This window comes from Podarcis vaucheri, assembly GCF_965113315.1.
Source record: "Podarcis vaucheri genome assembly, chromosome: 3".
Classification (NCBI taxonomy): domain Eukaryota; kingdom Metazoa; phylum Chordata; class Lepidosauria; order Squamata; family Lacertidae; genus Podarcis; species Podarcis vaucheri.
The window spans coordinates 67,093,244-67,111,325 of NC_138761.1; the positions used below are offsets into that span (position 1 = coordinate 67,093,244).

An 18,082-nucleotide genomic window follows, 5' to 3' on the forward strand; every position below is an offset into this window, starting at 1 on the left:
CTTGAATAGCAAAACCCAGTGACATGCAAGCATTTATGGCTGTTTGAAGGAACTGGCTATGATTTAAAAGTTTGAAAACAATGCATAAACATTTGACTATCAACTTCCAACAGAATTAGATGCTGGAATAGTACTTAGGCTGGAATGAGAAAGTAAGTTTATTATTCATGGTAAGATTTCACAATAGTCCACTAGTATATCCTTGCTGCAGCTGCTGTAATGACATTAGGCTCTGACTCAAAGGGATAAGCTGTTGCAAGACTCTGGCAAGCCCTTGTGAAACTTGTATGTGTGATGTTGATGAAGCATCCACCAAGCAAGAGGTTTTTTTTAAAATATAACAGGTAGTCCAACCCTGTTGTTAATTAAGAAAAACAATATCCATGTATTTCAGGACTGCACTACTGAGTTTTCTATGGAAGTCATGGAAGCTTGGAAGTTCCCAGTCAGTAACAATGTCAACCATACCTTAGCTGGCAAAGAGGAAATCATCTAACATTATAGTGGAGTCAGGTGATTGTCAAGTGGGCCCCATCTATCTCTCAAAATACTCCACTGAGAATGGAGGAACCCAGGAACTGACTTGCTCGCCAGATTCCATTCCCAAGAATTTTCTGGGCTCAAACAATTCTTCCTGAGGCCACCCTGATGTGCTCATTTCCAGTTTTAAATAACCTGGGGAAGGATTTGCAGGATAGAAACAAAGCGGGGAAGGGTTAAAAGTGTTTTTCTCATACAGTCAGATGAGTTTGCATCTGAAATATGCACTAAAAGGATCAGAATTAAAATAAATCCAAGTTTTTTATATCTCTCCTGTGTCTTTGTTAACTTCCCATTTGAATCATGCATTTGTCAAGACTGCTACATATATTTCTTTCCAATTCTATTCTGCAGTTATTTAAGGTGCCACGCGTTATGTCAGATGGAATCAGATCCTTTTTTTAGGTTGATGAAGCAGTTCAAAGCATGAAAGAAGATCACCTGCTTTAAAGATCACTTGCTTTAAACTAGTACATTCTTTCTTGGTGATATTTTGTCTAAAAAAATATGACAGCTATATTACAGTGGACAGTAAGTGACACTGGCATGTACTGTTGCTGATTGCAATGTTATGAAATACAATCACCATTAAATTTATGTTGTGCTGTTCAGAAGCACATCATGTAGACATCTGTATGCATGCTACCATTTGTAGAAGTAATTGTTTTTGAAATGTATTTTTTCCATGAATTTAAAGATTCTGCTTTGATCCATGCTACAAATAAAAGTTTATTATCTTAAATTTCAATATGCTGGTGTGAACAAATTTTGATGTGACATTGCAACTAAAACATCATATTGCCCCAAACACAAATTGTCACTTTGATATACAATGCTTCTATGTAATGAAACCTAAAATAAGAAGCAGGGGCAACTGGCAAAATACCATGAAGCATACAAAATAAAAATAGAATTTCTCACCAAGATTCCTATGCGTGTATTTTTCAACAGCAAAACAATACAGGAACCCATGTATGATCAAATTATAATCAGCTCATAATCAGTAAAAGATGTTTCAGAAACTGCATTCAGTGTTACTTTTTCAACCAGAATGTCACTGACAGCCATACAACTTCAATAGCTGTGTTTCTACCTGCTAATTTCTGCAATTCTGCAACATCAATTAGTCACTGAGATTCTTTTTGCCAAAGTATTGATCTGGCATTAACAATGTCATATCAACCCAGTGAGCCCAAATAAGTGTATGTATTGTAAGTCACTTTGCATTTACTTTTCTTAAAAAGCAATTACTAAATGTAAATAATAATAATAATAATAATAATAATAATAATAATAATAATAATAATGTAAGAGCTAGTATGCATATAGCAGTCATAAGGGAACAGTTGCATTTCAAAGAAAACTTCTGACAACCCTCTGAAGGGTGTGAATGTGGTGCTGAATTTCCATTTATGATAGAAATCTTACCCCATTTCCTAAAGTCATAATGTTCAATTTTTCTCATCCTAAACAGTGGCAGCTACTGATACAGAGTCTGGCCTAGGGAAACAAGTAAGCTTTTATATACATTATGGGGAGAAGGGGTGGAGTTCAACACAGGATGTCATTTCAGCCACAGACCCATGGTTATTGTAGCACATAGATCTACCCCTAACCTCATTGTATGCATGGGTCCCACTGTGAACCTCTCTGGTTCATGGCATTGTCCTTTTGCACATTATGCACACAACAGATTTGAGAAGTCAAATACTACACTGAAGATATCAGAACAGGTGTAAGGAACCTGTTGCCCTAATGATGATGTACTCCAATTCCCATCAGTCCCAGTCAGCACGGCCAATGATCAGGAATGATGACAACTGTAGTCCAGCAGCATCTGGAGGGCCCCAAGTTTCCTATCCTTGTATTAGAATATGGAAGTAACCCAAATCATAGTGCCCCTTATGAAAAATGTTCTATTCTTCTTCTATTCTTCTTCAGTAGTTAAAATCTGTGTATCTTGCAAGTACTTCTTATCCCTATTAAAAATGTGCCACCTACCTCCTTAAAGAATAAAAACAGCGTCCTTTACAACCACATTATTTTGGTGGTTCATAATCATATAATCAACATCCTGATATTTCAGGCAATAGGGAGACTCAGGAATGAAAAAGTTACTGAACTGTTTGCTCAAGTATAAATCATAGATCACTGTATCCAACTAGAGCCAGGGCTTTTTCGGCTCTGGCTCCGATCTGGTAGAACACTCTGTCACAAGAGACTAGGGCCCTGCGGGACTTCTTTCCGCAGGGCATGCAAGACAGAGCTGTTCCACCAGGCCTTTGGCCAGGGCACAGCCTGACTCCCTCCCTCGGCAATCTTCGCGGAGCTCTGGCCCAATGGTTGCCAGTGGCTTGATTTGAATTAATTTTATAATGAATGATTTTAGAGTGTTGTTTGTGCTGTACCTTTGTACTGTTTTATTGTTGTTAGCCGCCCTGAGCCCGGCTTCGGCTGGGGAGGGCGGGATATAAATAATTTATTATTATTATTATTATTATTATTATTATTATTATTATTATCCAGAAGCAAAAATCATAGTACAAGAGTAAGGGTTATATAATTCAGCAGCATTGGTAAGGCTTCTCTCAGCTGATTGGGGAGGCAAACAGTTTTCACTGATTCCATCTTCCTCTACTACCCTCTGAAGCTTCACTAAATCAGTTCTGCAGCATGCCCCAACCCCCTGGGTCAGATTTAGGGTCTGTGAGGGAGTACAAGGAAGAGGGGGAATCACCAAAAATGCTTCTCTTCTCATTCCATTGATGGAAGCCTTACTGTCAGCTGAGCAACACCATTGCACACAACCTTATGAGTGGAATTCACCTAAGCTTTTATACAGAGTAGGCACAATGAAATGAATGGATGTGACTAAGTTAGGTCCATTGATTACAAAAGGTCTAACCTAAGAAAAACTTGGACTGTGAGGAGATATGATAGCTATCTTCAAATATCTCAAGGGCTGTCACATGAAAGAGGGAGCATGCTTGTTTTCTCCTGCTCTGGGGGGTGGGACTTGAACCAATGGCTTCGTTACAAGAAAGGAGATTCTGACTAAACATCAGGAAGAACTTTCTGACAGTAAGAGCTGTTCAACAGTGGAGTAGTTTCCCTCAGGACTCGGAAGGTGGTGGACTCTCCTTCATTGGACATTTTTAAGCAGAGGCTGGATGGCTATTTCTCGTGGATGCTTTAGCTGAGATTCCTGCATTGCAGGGGGTTGGACTAGATGACCCTTCCAGCTCTACAATTCTAAAACTCCAATTGCTTACATTATTTATTTATTGAATTTATATACCATGCTTCATCCAAGGATCACAGCTGTAATGCACCCTGGGACCATAGGGTAAAGAGCAGGTAATTAATAATAGTAATAGTAATAATAATAAGCATTAAAGCCAAATATTCCAAAAATAAATAAAATAACTGAATTTGATGGGATTTAATATTCAGGCTACTTGCATAGACTATGTGGATTCCCTAGTCTTTTTGCAGATGGTCCAGATTTGGATACCAAGTTGTTGAAAAAATATAAATGTAAATGACTAACAGTTCTGCCAGTAAAATACTTATATTGATTTAGATGTCACATATCAAGTTTGTGGCTCAAGTACTGACCCCTAAATCATTGTCTAACCCAACTGAATATATCAATTTAAAAATTCAATTTCCAAATCTTCAACAAACAGAATATGAAACTAAAATTCATCTAAAGTCTGGGAAGGATGTATTTAACATAGTGTGAAATTTAAAGCTTGTTTAAGCTTTGTGGGTGTTTTTTAATCGATTCCTAGAATTGCATCAAGTATTTTCTCCACTCAAATTTCATTCTAATACTCCAGAGGAGGCAGTGTGTAGTCTGGTTTTTTAAGGGCTACTATATATCTTTTGGGCATGTTTTCCTGAACTAAAACCATTCAAACTTGTAAGATCCAGTGCTCTAAAATACTGTTTTCTTCATGCAGACCTGATACTTTTGAAAAGACCTCTAGGAGGGAAAAATAGTTCATAGTTCAGTTAACAGAAAAATAAGTAACATATGATGCAACAAGCTAAATATTAAATTAACTCCAGGTTTCTGACCACAAAGTCTCCAAACAACTTTAAAAAGTCAAATTACAGAGTAGCATATTGTCTGAGGTGCAAGATGTGCTGGAATTCTACATTTTAACTGCCATCTGGAAATCCTGTAAACGTCTTAACTATCTCATGACCCCAAATGCCCTGAACATGGTTGACAGGCATATATAACAAAATATCCAAAAGTGCCATTTGGTACTATCACAGTATTTATTACACAGTATTGTTTATTAAAAGTAATGCCTCCCCACTGAGGAAAGGACAGAATAACTGTTCCCCATATTGTGCCAAATTCTGAATGTGTGCTTAGATTGGCTTGGAACAAAATGGCAGCTTTGAACAAATGAAATAGTTGCAGATGCATCGTAGGGGTGTGGAACTTGTATACTGCTCAATACCAAGCCTGTTAAATACAGTCCTTTTCATAATCCTCCCACAACTTCATCCTACCAAGTAATTGTGGGGTCACTCAAGGAGCGACAGGATATAAGGACAGACAGGGAACAGCAGCAAACTGTTACTCAGATTAAAAAAAGGTTTCCTAGAGTGTATTTCATACAATGCCTTCTATTCTATAAGGTGCTCAGATGTATCCCTCAGGAATGGCTGACCTTACAATCCTCTCCTTTGAATAAAGTTTGTCTGGATCACTCAAAATATACAATGCTTCAAGGATGACAGAGATGTAATTGTGAGTAACAAGGAAGGCTGGTAATATTGGTGGAAATGTTATGGTGCCTTATCACATCCTTGTTTCTGTATATCACAATCATCTATAGCTGGTGTGATGACTGGAGTGTTGACCTAGGACTGGGGAGATCCAAGATAAAGTCTCCACAAATCTCAGCAAGGGATCTTGAGCCAAACCTCTCAGTGTTAACCTACCTCTCAGAGTTAATTAGTCAATTATTCATGTATTTATTGTTCTTTTACCTTACTGCTCCTCCTAAAAGAACGCAGAGAGGCAACCACAATCTTAAAGCACAGTACGAATATACAACAATGATTAAAATTACCAACAGAACAATATCAACCTTTAAAACACAATTCAGCAAACTCTGTTAAAGTGAATCGCTAACTACCAATTGCTGATGATGTGTGAAACAACTGGATATCAGGTGGGAAGGAGCTCATAGCCAGAGGGCTGTCACTGACAAAGTCCTGCCTTGTGCCATTAACACACAGGTTTTCCTCACCTATGGGACCACAAGCAGATCTTAAAGCAGCAGATCAGATGGTATTGGAAGAGGCTCCTTCAGGTTGTATAGAGCCATGTGCACAAATGTCAACACCATGAATCACGCAGTTAGTTCTAAGAAGAACAGTTCTAAGAAGAACAGTTCTAAGAAGGGGCATAATATCCCTTATTGCTGCCCTGTATAACAATCTTGCAGTGGCAAATAATTAGAACAAAAATAAGAGGAACCGTTTACTCCACCCTGAAGCCTTTGAAGATGGACTATAAATGCAAAAAATAAAAATAATAAATGCATAATTTCTCTATGCCAGTAAGTGAATTTCTTTCCTTGCTCTTGACTACCTCTCTTTTCATAACCACCCAGATAAATTACATGCAAAGTAGACTTAGCTATTACAGTATAGGCATTAAAAACATATGGCATAGTGGTGAGGAGTCACTACTAGACTAACCAATTGCCACCAGAAGCAAACATTTTGATTTTTTTTCAATAAAAACATGGCATACATAACAGGCATTGCTATAGTTCTAATCCCTACCCAGCATTCTAGATTCAAGACTGCAGAAGATAGTGGCACACTATACAGACTGAGCTATACAGTCTGGCTGTTTGTTACAGTGGGATGTGAACGACATCGGGTTTCTCTAATACTCTTCTTGGACAAATCATAGCAACATTAACATCCTCATCTGCTTGCTTCCATGGGATCGTGGCATATTCCAACTCTCAAATTCATCAGCAATGTCCAGGTTCTACTTAAAAGTCTGGCTGTTCTTACTAATGGTCAAGGTTACTCAGAGACCTCAATGCTCCAGAGTTACTTCTGTAGCACCATCTCTCCCTCCCCTTTTCTTGTTCACCTTTTTTATGAAAACCATTACTCTACATAGTTCTCAACCCCAATTGAAATGAAGTTGATGCACATACAATTACACCTGTTCATACTGAACTGCAGAATTTCCCCTTCTTCCCTTCTCTTCTATATCACTGGTTATCCCTCAATGCTTACATTTACACTCAAAGGTCCTCAACACAAGGACCTGTATTATCTCAGGCTTGGGTTTGCTCTTTGAAGTATTGTGTATGATGATAGTGGTCCCCTACAAATAACAACAGAAGGTGAGAAAAATGGTAAAATATGTATTTCTATAGCTGCAAATTACCTCCTCGTCTGAATACTAAATGGCAACAGCAATGACTATGTGCCCCAATGTATTTTAAATGTGCTATTTTAAAATGTGACTGACTGCTCTCTGTTTTCCAGTGAGTCTATTTCCAAATGTAGTCAACCTGTCTGAGTTCTCCCCATAGTTTATTATAACTCTATTTAGAATCTGAGAAGACACAAGCAGCCCTATCCTTTGCACAGATCAAAAAAGTTTCAACTTTAGGTGCTCATTCTATATTGTTTAAAACCTATCGTTCTTGTTGTTTTGTAATGTTTTTAAAACATTGTTACAACATTATGGTATGTTTATAAATTACCTTGAGATGCATGTAAAATGCAATTCATAAATTACTAAACAATAATAATGAAAGGTAAGTTCCACTGATTTCAATGGTGCTTATTCCTAATCATTTGACAGGCCCTCATTAATCTTCCAAAGAGTTAAAATTAGCATTAAGGAGCCAGCTATTTGAGGTTTCCTAAAGGGCACATACAACCTATAAGTTTAAGGATGATATCCAACTAAGTGGATATCAATGGACTAAAGTTACTTAAGTCCACCTGTCCACCCCCCCCCCCACTTAGTTGGCTTAGTTGGCTATTGACTATAGCATCTGGTCCTCTAATGCAAAATGTGGGATGGGCAGAAAATCCTCAGATGAGTCTGAATGTTTTAATTACTTTCAGATTTCTACATTAAAGTCATGAACAGGCTTTGTTATTTTTAGTCAGATCCCTCCACCCCCAACACAGCCATTTTCTAACCTTACCACAAACTTTTCTCTTCAAAGAGAAAAGTACTCTTTGAAAAGCACTCTTTCTCTTTAGCTAAAGCTAAAGCCTATATACAATTACTTCAATATTGTAAGACTTTATTCATGCTGTATGTCTTTTGGAGCCATTTTTAACGCTAATTAATATGACTCTCATGTTATCCTCTTAAGTGATTTTTCTCTTTTTCCAATTGATTATATTGCAAAGTAAGAAAAAAGAAGTATACAATGCAACATTCACCTAGCCCAAACCCTAGGTGCTTACACCATATTTGAGGAGTTATTCCCCATCACCACAATAGTAAGTCATAACAACCTCACTATTTCATGGAACTACCCATCGCATACAGTAGCCTGAAGTATTTGGGAAGATGCAGTTTGCAAGTAAAACCTGACAATGGTCTAGCAATAAGCAGAAAAGAGACTGTTCCCTAGAGACACAGGTTCAGTTCTCCAGTTCATAAGCATCACTTTCTAATAATATTTATAATAATAATAATAAAATGCCAGCACTGGGGACTCTCAGTTGGAAGGCTTATATTCAGAACCTCAAAGCCGCCTGAAAAAACTGATGTCAGTTGTGACTCTTGGAGGGACGTGGCCTTGAATGTGTGTCCCGTCAACTCGTCCACACGTGGTGCCAAGAACCCCCTCGGTCTGAAAAATCAGAATTGCAACAGGCGCGTTTTGAAGTAATCAAATGCTCTCCAAGGGACCGAAAAAGCAGGGCGGTGCGGGGAGGGGGGGAAGGAGCGTAAAGGGAGCCTGACTCCACTTTGCCCTTCTGCAGCGTGGAAGCCCAGCAGCTGCCGGCATAACAGCTTGACCAGAAGAGGGGAAACTTGGAGCCTTTCACAGCTCTCCCAAGTGCCTCTTCAGCCCATCTGGGGGAGATGCTGCAGTGAAACACCAACCATTTGCTGCTTCTCTTCATTTACTGACGTGAAGGGAAGACTCAGAAGAAGCGGGCGAGGGATGAGGAGAAAGAAGAAGCGGGCTGGGGAGGGAGAGCAACCGAAGTGTGTCTGTGTGTGTTTACCAGAAGCCCCTCACAGCTCTAGGGAACTAGCTTCATGCCGGCAAACTTTACTGTACCTCGTTGCTGAGGCGCTGCCTGTTGCTGCTGCTGCTGCTGCTGCTGGTGGTGCTGCGGCGGCTGAAGAACTTGAGCGCCGCACCGGCTCAGTAAGGCGGCCAGGACCAAGAGAGGAGGCAGAGCGGGTCGCGTCATTGCTCCTCCTCAGCGGCAGACGCCGCGCGCTCTCGCTCTCTCCCGGCTAGCGAAATGAGTTTCGAGTGAAGAGACGCTGCCTGAGAGGGAGAGAGGCGTCGAAGCCGCGGCCACAAGGGAGGGCGCCGCGGAAGGATACGCCCCTGTCCCGCTCCCTCAGCCTGGCCCGCTCTCCTCAGTCAGGCACCGGCCAAGGGCCCGAGGAGGTCACGGGACAATGAACAATCGGGGAAGCCTTCCAAGGACGGAGGAGGCTTCGAGGGAATGAAGAGGGCAGCGAGCGAGGCGCGCGCCCGGGGTGGAGGTTGCGGAACAGCGACAAGGTCTTGGCCAGAAAGCGTGAAGAGCAACAACAACGGACTGGAAAACAACAGGAATGGGAACTTTTAACAGTATTATTATTAATAATAATAATAATAATAATAATAATAATAATAATAATACTGTTATGGGGTATTCTCGTTTTCCTACTCATATTGAAATACTGCCCCTCAATGAGGCCAAACTTAGATTCACAAAATGTTTAGGGCATTCGTACCACTGCATGCCCCCCAGAAAAAAGCACTGATGATGATGATGATGATGATGATGATAACAGGACCTCACCTCAGCGGAAGAAGTTTCACAGAATGACCTAGAACTCGCTTCGCCATCAGCAACTCCAGGCACTGAACTGGACCAATGAATGAGACGTGGATTTGAAGCTGTATACAGTGGTACCTTGGGTTAAGAACTTAATTCGTTCTGGAGGTCCGTTCTTAACCTGAAACTGTTCTTAACCTGAAGCACCACTTTAGCTAATGGAGCCTCCCACTGCTGCCACGTCGCTGCTACGCGATTTCTGTTCTCATCCTGAAGCAAAGTTCTTAACCCGAGGTACTATTTCTGGGTTAGCGGAGTCTATAACCTGAAGCGTATGTAACTTGAAGCGTCTGTAACCCGAGGTACCACTGTACACCGCCTCCATGTAGCAGGCCTGGCATTTTAAACATGTGTGCTCATGTGTCTTGGAGGTTTTTCCAAACTAAAATACTGGGAGAATTGTGGTGATAGTGAAAGGGACGGGGATGGAACAATGGAAGATTCTGGGTTCAAATCAGTTTGGTGCGGTTTAGCCCGCGGGGTATATATTACAGACTCTTGAACAGGGAATGAAGGAGCCTGCAGAGGTTCCCTGAGAATAGATAATAGTATGTACAGAACGGTACCTCTCCTCTTCCCCTTGAGAGAAGTCACTGACCATGAACTGATGAGGAAACCAACACATTGAAAAGATACGTGGGTCAAATAGTGAAGCTGAAGTGATGGGTTCCTTCATCATTGCTCTCAATATTTCTTCCCTCCATTCCCTCTTTACTACACTAGCCCTCAATTCCTTTCAGGTATGCGTGTGGACTGAAAAAGCATATGCCCATTTATCTGGTGGCATTTTTTCTCAGACTGATTCTCAGTGCATCAGTTGTACGCAGTAACATCCTGTAAAGTGGGTGATAATTTTACCAGGTCCCTGCCTTCCCAGCCGGTTTACTGTCGTGTAGTTACACATATATTATGCTCAACTTTTTGTTTGCAGATGTGTGACAGGGTATGCTACCAGCATATGTTTCAAATCTTGTCTGTTCCCAATTCCTTTGTATGTGTTACCCAGCTGCCTCATCATGGCAATCTAGTCATCCTGTTCTTCATTAGCTTCAGCTTTGCCGACTGGCCTACATAGAGTGCATTATATTAATCCAGTCATGAGGTTACCAGTGCACAGATCACTGTGGCCAAACTTTTCTTGGCCAGGAACAGACATAGCTAGCATGTCAGCCATGACTGCAGCACCCCAGACTTTACAACTCCTTTTTCAGAGGGAGTGTGATCTTATTCAGGGCAGACTCCTTGCTTATTTCCCAGACCTGTGAACTACCCACCCACAATGCCTCCATCTTGTCAGGATTCAATTCCAGCTTAGTAGCCCTCATCTAACCCACCACAAGATCCAAACACAGCTCTAGGACCTGCACAGCCACACCCGACTCCTAAGTTATAGGGAAAGTTGAGTTTTAATGTCATATTGGAGATACCTCACTCCAAATTTCCTAATGACCACTCTCAATGGCTTTGCATAAAACAACATTCAGGAGAAAATGTCACCCCATGGTGTAACTGCCAGAGGCCTGAGGTAATTGTCTCCCAAAGCTGTAGGTAGGAGCTGGACCAGTTTCGACTCGGAGAGCTGAAATATGCTCATAAATGTTGAGAAGTTTTCTGTTTAAATGCTTATTTTGGCCATATTCACATCTTTGCCAATTAAAGAAATGTAATAAAAATCTGAGTTAGCTTTTAACCCTACGGATCCACTGCATTGCGTTGTTGCAGGTCCTATTTGTACTATCTACTGGATCAAGAGAACTGATAACAGCTAATATGGTACATAGAAAAAATAGGGCAAGGAATACAAACCTTACATACAAAGGGAGAAACTAATCATCTGAGGACAGGAGCTGGTGTACCTGCTCAAGACCACTTAAAAAGCTGAGCCTACCCGTAATCATCTTTAACAACTCTTCCTGCACATAATCAGAAAGATAAAAGGGTGTGCTTTCCTACCCATCTATACTTACTGCTGAAGTGTGGATGCCTAATGCATTGGTAATTGTGGACATAAAAGTGTTACTTGTACTCTATTGACACTGAGAACAAGGGTTTGGTCTTGAGTGTGTTGAACTTAGAGATCAAGAAATATAACTAGTGGAATAATCTATATTCTTGGGAGGGTTGGTAACAAAGTTGGAGTTGTGAAGGTGACATAAAAGGGCTATGAGGATGATCTAAAAAGGATTGGATTACATGCTGCCAAGGACAAAAAACTTAGTAAAGATTTGGAAGGCCAAAGATATTTCATTAGAAACTAAAATCAATACCTATGATTCAATTGTCATGCCGTTCTTCTTCCTTGGGTTGAAATATTGGAGAAGAAGGACAGCCAGAGAAAGAGCTTGACAATGGAATTGAGATGGCCGAGGAGCATGCTGAGTTTCAAGAGTGAAAGAAAGAAGATATGGAATAGAAGAAAAATGGGGAGGGCAAGAAATCACAGTGATATAAAAGGTCCAAAAACAGAGCTACTGTGGTTTGCATTTCTGGAATGTACTCCAAGGAAAGCAATTCATCTGGTGTGTCACCTATCACACTGCAGGATAAGAGAAGCACAAGAAAAGCAGGATTAGATCACAAAAATATCACTCCTAAACACCTCTCAATGGAAGGACATGCCATAAATTTCAGTGGGACCAAGTAAGCATAGGGTTGGCTTGAAGGAATATTGGCGCAACCTAAAGGCAAACTTGTTAGAGCATGGGCAGTTATAGGAAAGAGGCCACCCTTTATCACATCCATTAAAAATGCACACGCTTAAATATATTCAAGGGTCATTCAGATGAAAACCTGATTGAACTTATCTGTATATCCAGCACAGCTGGATTTGTTTATGCAGTGCTTAGTTCATTTATTTGTAGAGCATTTGTAGTACGCTGTTCTTCAGCCAAAAAGGCTCCCAGAGCAGTTTACCATACAATCAACTAAAAGAAAACAATCCTTGCCCATGGGGTTACAATGTAAAAGACACAACATAAAAGGGGGGAAAGGGCAGGGAGGCAAGGGGGCAGGGAAACAGACTCAGGCACTAACTTTTAAATAGTACAATAGTTCTTATAATGAACACCTGGAATTGAACTAACCCAGGGACAGGAGGTGTGTGATGGAGCTGGTCTTTCAGCTAGAATGAGCACTGTCTCGCATTTAGGCAATTGCCTGGAATAGCAGCTGCCATGCCATAGTGTTCAGTTGGTTTGAGTTAGTTTGGTTTACTTACTATTTATTTCTGGGCTCCCTGCCTTTTGACCCTTCAGTCTGATGCATATACACATTCATTTCTTGCTAAATACAACATTAAGTGTTCACTTGCATGTTTGAATGAACCCTCACAGATCAAACGGCATGGATAGAATGTATGTATTTAAACAAATTGCCTTCCTTATCACATCTTTTTTGGTGCTGGGCTATAAGTTCTTATGATGGCATACAGTGATAAATATAACAGGGCAACATTACAAAATCTTCTACTAATATTTCCATAACATGGAGCTAGCATCTTGTTAAAGAAAACCTGTGTAAACTGAGTATGAGATACAAATCATATGGCATATGAAAAAGATGCAGAAATTTTGCATGGAGACTTCACTTTCCTGAAAGCCCTCTTTTCTTCATGTATTTGCTTAGCTACTTCAAGCCCAAAATTCAATTCAAATGCACATCACATTGTGCTGACAACAGAGAATTCTGCTCAATGTAAATAAATATACAATCCATTTACTCCCTTCACTACTCATCCATGTTGAACAGAGCTCTTTTCTTCTGCAATTCTTCTGCAATTGAGACCTGGACCAAAATGGTATGTGTTCCAGTTACTTGCACTTTCTTTTCAAAGGACTCTCATTACTTCTTAAGCATTCTAAAAACTGGTATACATTTTCTACCAGTAAAATGACAGCAACCAGAATTTTCCCACTGTCACTCTCAAGCATGTGGAACATGAGGCACAGAGGAATTCTTAACTTCTTAGTAAGGAACCATATATTTAAGATTAACTTTGACCATTTTGAAAGTTAGCCGTGCCAAATATTAGTCTTATATAGTTTGTATGAAACACCCCCTTCCTTTCTTGAACTTTGTGCTGCATCATCTCTTGCGGCTTGTACACTTTCCAGTGGAGAAACAGGACAACAAGGGTGGCAGCTGGCAAGCCTATCCCAATTCATACTGTCTTGTCATAATTATAGAATCATACAGTTGGGGGGTGCCTTGTAGGCCATGTCATCCAGCCCTGTGCTCTGTGTAGAAATCCAGAGCTAGAGATGGGCTGTAAAGCCACTGCTTGAAGAGGGAGAGTCCATAACCCTTCTAGGTAGCTGGATCCATAGTCAAATGTCTTACCATCAATATATTTCTGAAAATGTTCCGCTGAAACATTCATCCTTAGTCTCTCCAAGGCAGCAAAAAGCAAGTCTTCACCCTCTTCTAAATGATGGTCCTCCAGGTACATGAAGAGCCCCACCACATGTGGGGCTACCTTTGAGGTTGGTCTGGAGGCTGCAGCTAGTACAGAATAGGGCCACTAGCATACTTGCAGGGGCAAGCTACCATCAACATCTAACACCTTGTCCACAGGATCTGCACTGGCTATCAGTCTACTACTGAGCCAAATGCAAGGTTTTTGGCCCTATGCAGCCTAGGTCCACATTACTGGAGTGACTAACTTATTCTTTAAATAAAAATGCCTTAGGTGTTTATTTTGTACTGTTTTTAAATACATCTTTTGTACTGTTTAAGAACTATTTTCAGGTCTTTTTATGGTATGTTTGCACATTGCCTCAAGACTTGTGTGAAAGGCAATTCATAATTTAATAATAATAAAATGATCTCCCTCTAAAAAATTTCCCTCCCCTCGGGGCTAAACATCTTGAGTTCCCTGAACCTTTCCTAATAGGATTTGCTTTCTATACCACTGACCATCTACTCTGCCTTATTCTGAACCTGTTCCAGTTTGTCTAGATCCTTCTTAAACTGCAACACTCATAGCTGGGCACAGTACAGTGGTACCTCAGGTTAAGAACTTAATTCATTCTAGATGTCCGTTCTTAACCTGAAACTGTTCTTAACCTGAAGCACCACTTTACCTAATGGGGCCTCCCGCTGCTGCCGCGCCGCCGGAGCACGATTTCTGTTCTCATCCTGAAGCAAAGTTCTTAACCCGAGGTACTATTTCTGGTTTAGCGCAGCCTGTAACCTGAAGCGTCTGTAACCTGAGGAACCACTGTACATTATTCACTTACCTGTTCCAATGGCTTTATCAGTTTAGTCACGTCACTGTGTGAAATCTACTGAATTCACACAGTATGCAGAGGCAAGTTTGAGTTTACCACTGAGTATATATTCAACAGGGAACTGCCAGTAATCATGGCTACCTGGTAAGTGTATGTGGACAATACCCATTTGTTGCAAGTACTTTATAGCTTTAGGTGTACACCTAGATAGAGTGTGAAATCAGCCTTTGACAATAAATAGAGCGGTATTCATCTTGGGTTTAATAAAGCTCTTTAAACTGGCTATACAGTTTGCAGCTGTATACTTGATTTAGTATACATTTTCAGTGTATCCCAATCTCACTTCTTAGGAAGCTGACTGTTATTTCTCCATGTCAAGTTGTGGCTGACCTTTATTCCAAGCAGAAAGTCAGGAGAATCTGCCCAAACAGTTGAGAACTAATAAGAGCAGGTAGCAGCAGAAGCAATGCTCTGACCCTGAATTCAATTATGCCAAGCAGGTGCCTGGATCAGGCCCACCCCCACAAGGAAACAATAATGGGATGTTTGAAAGGTATAATGGAGACATATAGGAGGAGTAAAATGACAGGTGTGTAGCAAACCTGACCTTGAGTCACCAGTCAGCCTGAGTTCAGGTAGTCCATAATTACATGGACTCTGGTTCTGAGTGACAGTGGGGGGAAACTGGTCCTGCATGAAATTCAGCTGCCATTCTAACAAAGTCAAGGGGCTTTATCATGACAAATATCATTGTTCTATGATATAAAAAAAATAACTGGTATTCAAGATTGATGGCACAGAGACAATAATACTGGAGCAAATCAAGGATGAAATATAAAATGTATAAGATGTATATATAGTTTCATTACCATATAGGTTCAGTCTGATTAAGGAAAGATAAAGATATAAGCACCTACTGATTAAGGTATATGACTCTGGTGGGCAGACTTCAGGCATGTCAAATCTATGTTGTTTTTACTATGTTGTTGTTTTGCTGCCAACTGAAGCCTGGGGTAAAAAAAATATTCATTAGAATCTAAGAACAGGATGCCCAGGAATTTGTTTTCAATGACAGAACTGAACTGAGCTCATAGTCACTTCTCGCAAAAGTCCACTCCTGTTACCTTTCTTCATTTCAACAATACAATTTAGGGGGGAATTCATTTTGTTGTTTGGAGGCAGAAGCTCTTGCCAATCTACTGCAGATCACTTAAAGATTAACTATAGATCCCAACTTACCTTCTGCCTCCACCTCCTGGTATAAGATATACACAGTGCTTTTTCTGGGGGGACGTAGGGGTATGCATACCCCTAAACATTTTGTGAATCTATGTTTGGCCTCATTGAGGAGCAGTATTTCAATATGAGTAGGAAAATGAGAGTACCCCTAAACATTTTTTTTAAGAAAAAAGCACTGGATATACATAGATTCAATGTTTTTTTAAACACACACACACACCAAAAACCTGCCAGTTTAAGATTGGAACTAAGACTGTTTCAAACTCCGTAAAGCCAGGTAACTGGAAGTTTGGGCTGATGCCTTAACGCATGTGTCCAGGGATCAGCAATGATGTTGTGCAATGCCACAAGATCTGCATACTTGCAACCCTCCCTTACAAAAAGTATGGTATGACCACACTTGAAATACTGTGTAGATTTAAGTTTGCTTCACCTCAAGAGATATTGTAGAACTGGAAACAGTTCAGAAAAGAGCAGCCAAAATGATCAAGTGGATGGAGCAATTTCAAAAGATTACAACATTTGGGGGTTTTGTTTTTTACTTTTGAGAAAATGATAGAGGTATATGCATGGTGTGGAGAAAGTAGATGAAGAAATACTGTTCTTCTTCTCCCAAAATACTAGAACTTGACACCATCCAACTAAGGTGAATGTTGGAAGATTAAGTACATGCAAATAAAAGTACTTTTTCACAAAATGCATAAACTATGAAATTTGCTCCCACAAGAGGTAGTGATAGCCACAAATTTAGATGACTTTTCAAGAGGAGCAATCACCATTGTGCTTCACACTGCTACAAGAGCCAGTGTGGTGTAGTGGTTAAGAGCAGTAGATTCGTAATCTGGTGAACCAGGTTCGATTCCCCGCTCCTCCACATGCAGCTGCTGGGTGACCTTGGGCTAGTCACACTTATCTGAAGTCTCTCAGCCTCATTCACCTCACAGAGTGTTTGTTGTGGGGAGGAAGGGAAAGGAGATTGTGAGCTGCTTTGAGACTCCTTAGGGTAGTGATAAAGCGGGATATCAAATCCAAACTCTTCTGCAAGAGAGTAAGAATCTCTCTTCCAAACCTCTCTCTTCAACAGGTTCATCTTATATTCTTGTCCTCCATGCATCCACACTTCCCCTTGGTCTTTCAGGCCCAAAATCCAGATGCAGAGGGTGACGTGCTTGGCACCGGCAAAGATGCTCCATGTTGTCTTGGTCCTGTGCTACGTTATGAAACATCCAGACCTTACTGTATGTTGAAGGATTTCAGTGTGGAGTGAGGTGTGAACAGGGTGTGGGAGAATCTGTTTGGGGTTGAGTGCTCAGTGCAGAGCAGAGATTCTGTATTTCAGTGTGGGTCTGTGTGGGGTGGGGGTCTTTATGCTCTTGGCCCAACAGATGCCATTTTTAAAGACTATAGAATGGTGGAGCTTATAGTGATGGAATCTTATTTTTACTGCTCACTTTAATTATAGAAGCATCTTCACGCTTCTATAATACAGTCCATTAATGAGGCCTCAGTGTTGGGGATTGCACAGAAGGACAAGGAGGCAGGGACCATGAACCAGCACCGGCAACTAAGGGTGGATTTGTGTTTGCATCATACGAGCAAGCCGAGTTTTCATTTCCTATCTCCTTGTGTGGCACTCAGAAACTAATGAGCTAGTGAAAGTATGCATATTCCCGTCCCTTTCTGAAATATTTAATTTGTTATTACTTGTCTGTGTTACTTTAAATCCAAACTCATCTGCTGCAGAGTCTCTCTGGCTTCAAGGATTCCTGGCAAAGCTAAAGCACTGTGAACCTGGCCATCAGGCCATGGCTACTGAAAAACAAACAGACGGGAATGCTGTCTGGAAACATGTGGTATGCAACAATGATTAGCACTGAGTAGGAAGCCAAGCGGGACCATAGCTTCATTAGGAAAGCATTGTGGAAAAGTAAGGTAAGTGCTACTGTATTAGTGTGCCTGTGCCTGTGTGCAAAAAGAGAAGC

At 40.7% G+C, this 18,082-nt stretch overlaps 1 protein-coding gene across 6 annotated transcripts in view; it reads right to left on the reverse strand.

The window, feature by feature from the left end:
• Positions 1–9,046, reverse strand: part of LAMA2 (laminin subunit alpha 2) — a 395,189-nt gene extending 386,143 nt beyond the window's left edge. For all 6 annotated transcript variants that reach the window (XM_082216020.1, XM_082216019.1, XM_082216016.1 and 3 more), the window contains exon 1: positions 8,856–9,046. In XM_082216020.1, the coding sequence (XP_082072146.1) occupies positions 8,856–8,991 (136 nt within the window). In that variant the 5' untranslated portion in view covers positions 8,992–9,046. The remainder of the gene's footprint in view (positions 1–8,855) is intronic.
• Between the last annotated feature and the right edge of the window lie 9,036 nt (positions 9,047–18,082).